Here is a 6,551-nt window from a genome sequence, read left to right on the forward strand (position 1 = left end):
AAAAAAAGGGTTAATACCCTAAAAAACCCAAAGCGATACACTTATGACAAATTTATCCCAAACAATTTTTTTGACTACAAAAAACCCCAAACAAGTATACCCTTGACAAATTTATCCCAAACTGGTATGCTTGCGACAAATTTACCTTTTGTTAGTTTTCGTTAAATTTTACTGTTGAGTTATTAAGTTAAATGACACGTGACAGTTGACTGGTATACCAATTTAGGATTTTACACTCCGTTTGTCACAGTTTACAATTTTTATGATTTTTTTGTGGTATTAATCCAATTTAGCATAGGGTATATTTGTTACAAATTTACCAGTTTAGGGTTTTTTGTAGTCGAATAAATTAGTTTGGGGTAAATTTGTCATAAATGTACCAATTTACGGTTTTTTATAGTCAGTCGGGGTAAATTTGTCACAAGTTTACCAGTTTGGGGTTTTTCATGGTAAAAAAAATAGTTTGGGGTAAATTTGTCACAAGTGTACTAGTTTGAGGTTTTTCAGGATATTAACCCAAAAAAAAAAAAAAAACGAAAAGAAAAATACATGCACGAGTGCAGCAACCAACCCTCTCTATGGGTTTTTTAGGGTCAATTATTATTATTTTTTAAAATTAGTCTTTTTTTTAATTTGTTTTCTTTATTGAATAAAAGAGAAAAATGAAAAAAAAGGGAGGAAAACAAGAAAATATAAAGGATGAAAATGCCCTTAAGCATACCAACATCATCACTTTAGACCCTTATTTGAGAAAATGAATGCACTTAGTCCACATTTGAGATAACATTCAATTCAAATTCTTATTTGGAAAAATAAAGGTACTTTGAGCTAGTATTTGGAATTTTGGTCTTGAGGCCCTTAGATTAAGATAGTCATCAAGGTTTTATTTGACATAAAGGCCATTCAGATCCTTATTTGAAAAATTAGGGCACTCCTTGTCTTTATTTGAAAATTTTCCCCGTATATATATAACGCGCGTTCGCATGGCTCCTTCTCTCGAGCTCACTATCAACTCGGGAGAGAGACGAGATTGCTCTCTTGCGCTTTCCTCATCTCTTTGGATTCGGTAATGGCGACGTCCTTGATGGCAAGGCCAGTTCTGGCGACCCGATCGCGCCCGCCGGCGGCGGCGGCGGCGGCGGCGGCGGCGGCGGCGGCGGCGGCGGCGGCGGCATTCGAGACGGCGCCAGGCGTGGAGGCCGTGTCGAGCTTCGACAGCATGGGCCTGAGCGACGATGTCCTCCGTGGGATCTACGGCCACGGGTTCGACAAGCCCTCGGCGATTCAACAGCGAGCCGTGGTCCCCATTGTCCGAGGCCGAGACGTGATCGCTCAGGCGCAATCCGGCACGGGCAAGACCTCCACCTTTGCCCTCGCGTCTTGCCAGATCGTGGACACCTCCAGAAGAGAGTACGCGATCCTCTTCGTGAGCGGAGACCCTTCTTTTACTATCGATTTTCTTGTGGAATTAGGTTGAGGCATGTTATGCGTTTTGCTTCGGAGGGGAGATGAGTTATTAACATTATAGAGCTCAAACTATGACACCGCGGATTAATAATAAATAAATAAATAATCGGCGAACCCTCTCTCTCTCTCTCTCTCTCTCTCTCTTTCTCTCTCTCTCGAATTTCTAGCATAACGAAATTCGATCGCTCTGACAGGAAGAATTTTTTATTTTCGGCCTCGTTAACTAAAGAATTTGAGATGTTCTGATGTTGAGGCAGAGGGATGTTGGCTTTTAGTTTTACCATCGCCCCACGGATGGCCCTGAAAGAAGTTCAAGCCTTAGTCTATGGAATTTGTTCATGAACTTTGTTTTGAGAAGCTTTCTTGGAATTAAGCGTAGCCTGAGTTTATGCACTTATTCAGGTTATATATGTATATTATATCAGAATGTTTAAGTGGGTCCTCTTAACTGAGTATTTTAGGCACTTGCAAGGCATGAAAGGTTTTCTTCATTACCAAGGAAAACGAATAGTTTTATTCTTACATTATTGATTCTATATAACAGGAGCATTAGTATAATTGAAACTGCAATCTGGGTTTGCTTATTTGTGTAGCAAATATCCTGGATGCACTCGTCAACAAGCTCCTATTATTAAGTATCCGCGACTCTGTTGCTTTTATTTTGTTGATTTTTCAAGCTACCCTTGTTTATTTTGCTCTCTGAAAGTTGCAATTTGAATTTGGTTGCTGCCTTGTGGCCATCGATTTTGTCTTAGCTAATTTGCTTCCTTCATGTTCTGTTCAGCGTGCAAGTGCTGATTTTGTCACCTACGAGGGATTTGGCGAGTCAGACGGAGAGAGTTGTGCTGGCTATTGGTTATTACAGGAACGTGCTAGCCCATGCATGCGTTGGAGGCAAGAGCATGGGTGAAGATATCCGGAAATTGGAGCACGGAGTTCATGTTGTGTCGGAACTCCGGGCAGGGTGCTCGACATGATAAAGAGGAGAACTCTTCGCACCAGAGCCATCAAACTCCTAGTCCTTGTGAGTGCACTGCAGCACCTCCTTCGACTTCAGATCCTGTTAAGTTTCCTTCTGCTTTCTGCAAAACAAGTTCTCTCTATTCACTTGCCTATATTTTTGCCAGGACGAAGCTGATGAGATGCTGAGCAGAGGATTTAAAGATCAAATCTACGATGTTTACAGATTCCTTCCTCCAGAGCTTCAGGTTGACTGTCCTTCATGTTGAATCAATGTAGTAGTAGTAGTAGTAGTAGTAGTAAAGATGACTTCTTTTACGCAATAACCCCAGTAATAGTCCCTAGTATTCCCAGCCCTTGGCTTAATTCCATTGCATTATCCTAATAAAACCGAATGCCATTACTTCTTTTTAAGTCCAATCTAAGAAATGCTCTTCACGTTTCGATCATTATCAATCTAGATAGTCATCCCTTCTCCTCAGCTGATTCCTAGAATTTCCAAAAGGTCTTTCTGCATTAGTCAACATGCTGCAAGATGGAGCATTTAATTTTTATAAAATTCAAAATTTGATGAGAGATCTGGAATTTTCTTTCCTCCTTCATCCTTCTTAATATCTACATGATTCGGACATTAGAGCATGTACAAGGTGGATAAAACGGTTGTCTTTTGGCTTCATAGTTCTACTATGAATAGGGCACTTGTTCTTTTCTTTTTCTCCTTGTCTTGTATGATGAGTATTAGATTCTTTACTACGACGAGACATGCTTCTCTCCCCATGATGTGCGCTTCGTAATTTTTCAGCACATTGCTATGATTTGCTTCGTTCTAAATAAAATCAGTTGTTAGGGAGTCGCTCATAAACGTTCATGTTCACAACTGGCTAATGCATGAGTGGCATTCTCTGCAGGTTGTCTTAGTTTCAGCAACCTTCCCCACTGAGATATTAGAGATGACAGGAAGATTCATGGCCGATCCCATAAGGATTGTTGTGAAGCGTGATGAGTTGATGCTGGAGGTGAGCTACATTGGGTTAGTTGCATTTGATGGCGGCTAGGGATCTTGAGATTCTTCTGACACAATCCTTCCTTTACTTCGTATGGTTGCAGCGCGTCGACCAGTACATGGTGCCAGTGGAAAGAGAAGACTGGAAATTTGACACTCTGTGCGATCTATACGACAACTGCCCCATAAGCCAAGGAGTTGTATTCTGCAACACTAAGCGGAAGGTACGACCCCAACCACGTTGGGTTCCACACTTGAGGTGGAACATAAACATCTCGATGACTTAGAGATCATGAAGACCTCTACTGCTCTATTTCTCTTTGATCTATATTTTGTGCTGTGGAGTTGTATTCTGCAACACTAAGCAGAAGGTACGACCCCAACCACGTTGGGTTCCATACTTGAGGTGGAACATAAACATCTCGATGACTTAGAGATCATGAAGACCTCTACTGCTCTATTTCTCTTTGATCTATATTTTGTGCTGTGGAGTTGTATTCTGCAACACTAAGCAGAAGGTACGACCCCAACCACGTTGGGTTCCACACTTGAGGTGGAACATAAACATCTCGATGACTTAGAGATCATGAAGACCTCTACTGCTCTATTTCTCTTTGATCTATATTTTGTGCTGTGGCTCTTCATGTCTTCCTTATATTTGTCGAGCAGGTGGAGTGGCTTGCAGAAAAGATGCGTGATTCTAACTTCACTGTGTCTTTCATGCACGGGGACATGCCTCAAAAGGAGAGATGCAGTAATGGCTGGATTTCGATCTGGGACGACTCGGTTGATGATCACCACCGATGTGTGGGCTCGAGGGATTGATGTTGAGCAGGTTAGTCCTGAAAATTAACATCGCAATAATGCAGATGATGACATTCTACTGTTTTTGTCTGCTGTGTGCATCAACTCATTCGTAGGTCGGATGCTTGCTTTTTCAGAAGGCCAAATTTCTTACTTTCCTGTTGCGCCACGACCATTTAGTTGCGCGAGTGGACGACTGAATCGTTCTCAATACACTCTGTAGGTTTGTCTTGTTGTCAACTATGATCTTCCCAACAGCAGAGAGCTGTACGTCCATCGGGCCGGTCGAGTAGGCCGTTTTGGGCGGAAGGTAACTATTATGAACCTTGAACTGGAGGCAACGACAATCCTATTTTCAGTTTTTTGTTCTTGCCGTGGGTATAACGACAAATCTCTCATCGACATTGCAATTTACAAATGCCAATCCGCATGTGCTTTTGCAGGGTGTTGTGGTAAATTTTGTCAAAGACAAGGAGATCCAGATTCTTAGAGACATAGAGCAGTATTATGGCACCAACATAAGCGAATGTCCGGAGGACCCTGCCGATATAATATGACGAGATAACAATGGGTACTCTTAAAAAGGCCGCGTGAGGTTCGGTTATTATTCTATAGCTTTACTGCCGATCCATATATTATCGCATTGTTTGATCTTGTCAAAACTTGGAAGCAATTGGGTTGTGTTTGGAATGTTTAATTCGAGGGTTCTATGTTAGTTTTCCGAGTTCCGATCCTTGAATACAGGCTCCTACACACATTTTGTCCACCTTCGCATTGATATTTAACTTCCCTTAAGATGAAGTGGTGATCGACATCATCAATTTCCTCACCCTTTCCCAAATAAATAAGTCCAAGGCGTTGACTTCTCGGTGTTCACTAACCTTCAATTCTCACCGAGGCGTCTAAAACTCTTTGCTAAACTCGCACCACAAATATCACGTCTTTCACCCCTGCTTAACATGAAAACCTTTCGCTCCAAAGTTTCCATCCAAAGTTGGAGTTTCTGGTTAATAAAAAGTATTCTTCCTGGTGCTTTTTGATCTCCATTTTTCACCAAGGTATCATTGGGACTTCTGCTCTTGCTAAGCCAGCGCCAACTCTTATCGTCTTTAAGCTACTCAGCAGAAAACCCCTGAGATTCTAAAAGTTTTCAGCGAGGTTGGATATGAACGTTTGTCTTTGACCCACTAAACACGTGAATGTGATGAGAGATTTACGTTGCCCGTTCGAATTTAATACCCTTGCGTGGGTTGGAAATACAAACACTTGTGCACGTTGTTACTTGAGCCCATTCCCGTAGAATTTTCTGAAATTTTAAGTTGAAATCTGAGATAGGAAAAGAGTTAACCTTGTGCTGGGGACAAGTACAGCAGGAGCTCACTTGAGTGTCATTACTTTCTTTTTGCTCACTTAAGTGAGTAAAATTTGAAAAATCGATCACTTAGATGCGATAAGCGATTTGTCTCATCGGAAAATTCGACGTGGATGTCGGTCGTCCTACGTGGCATTAGTGTTGTGTCGTTACCTCGGGTGCACCACATATGGCTCGGTTGATGGTTTATTAAGTTTAGACTTAACTCAAGCTTTCCCATACCCTTACCAATTTGCGACTTAGAGTTCAAGTTATTAATATGCAAATGATTTTTATATAGGAGACGCTATTAATCGATTTATGATGGGTCGATTTAATACCAAAGTGAAGTATCATGAGAAATACCTTACTTCTACGAGCTAATGATTAAATGAATTTAGGGACTTGATTACGCTAAATCACTCTAACGCTTTTTGGATACATTTTGTCATTTATTCGAAAAATATTTTGCAGGCGATAAGAATTGATTTTAACTCTATCTCCTAACATGTAAGGTACAACTATTATTGAACACTCAATAAAGCATGGCAACTGATAAATTGCAAATATAGGGAGTAAATACTTACCTCGATGCAACGCAGGCATCCACAACAAATATTAATTAGAAACATGTGTTCAACTGAAATGTGACATCTAATTATCACTCAATCACTCAACTTTTCTTTTTTCTTTTCAGGATTTTCGCTTATTTAAATAAAATCTAAACTACATGATGCACCAAAATAGTTTATATTAACATGACATGTGACTTTCAATTAACATGCAAAGTATATGACGCTCGATTTTAATTTAATCACCGAACACTAATGACAGACAATGATTAATACGTAACCATTATACTTGACATGCACATGATATTCACTTATTTAAATGAAAGCTAAACTACGTGCAATGCATGCAAGGACGTACACAAATAGTTTATATTAACATAACACGTGAATTTTA

The 6,551-nt window shown here is 40.5% G+C and overlaps 1 protein-coding gene across 1 annotated transcript; it reads left to right on the forward strand.

The window, feature by feature from the left end:
* The first annotated feature begins 998 nt into the window (after positions 1 to 998).
* LOC104444203 (eukaryotic initiation factor 4A-3) lies at positions 999 to 4,967 on the forward strand. Its single transcript, XM_039312204.1, is given in 10 exon segments — positions 999 to 1,410; positions 2,252 to 2,412; positions 2,415 to 2,491; positions 2,595 to 2,675; positions 3,336 to 3,443; positions 3,535 to 3,654; positions 4,100 to 4,173; positions 4,175 to 4,265; positions 4,458 to 4,544; positions 4,678 to 4,967. Coding segments are annotated over 10 exon segments (1,254 nt in total). The 5' UTR covers positions 999 to 1,069; the 3' UTR covers positions 4,792 to 4,967.
* The last annotated feature ends 1,584 nt before the right edge of the window (positions 4,968 to 6,551 follow it).

This window comes from Eucalyptus grandis, chromosome 5 (genome assembly GCF_016545825.1).
Source record: "Eucalyptus grandis isolate ANBG69807.140 chromosome 5, ASM1654582v1, whole genome shotgun sequence".
NCBI classification, from domain to species: Eukaryota; Viridiplantae; Streptophyta; class Magnoliopsida; order Myrtales; family Myrtaceae; genus Eucalyptus; species Eucalyptus grandis.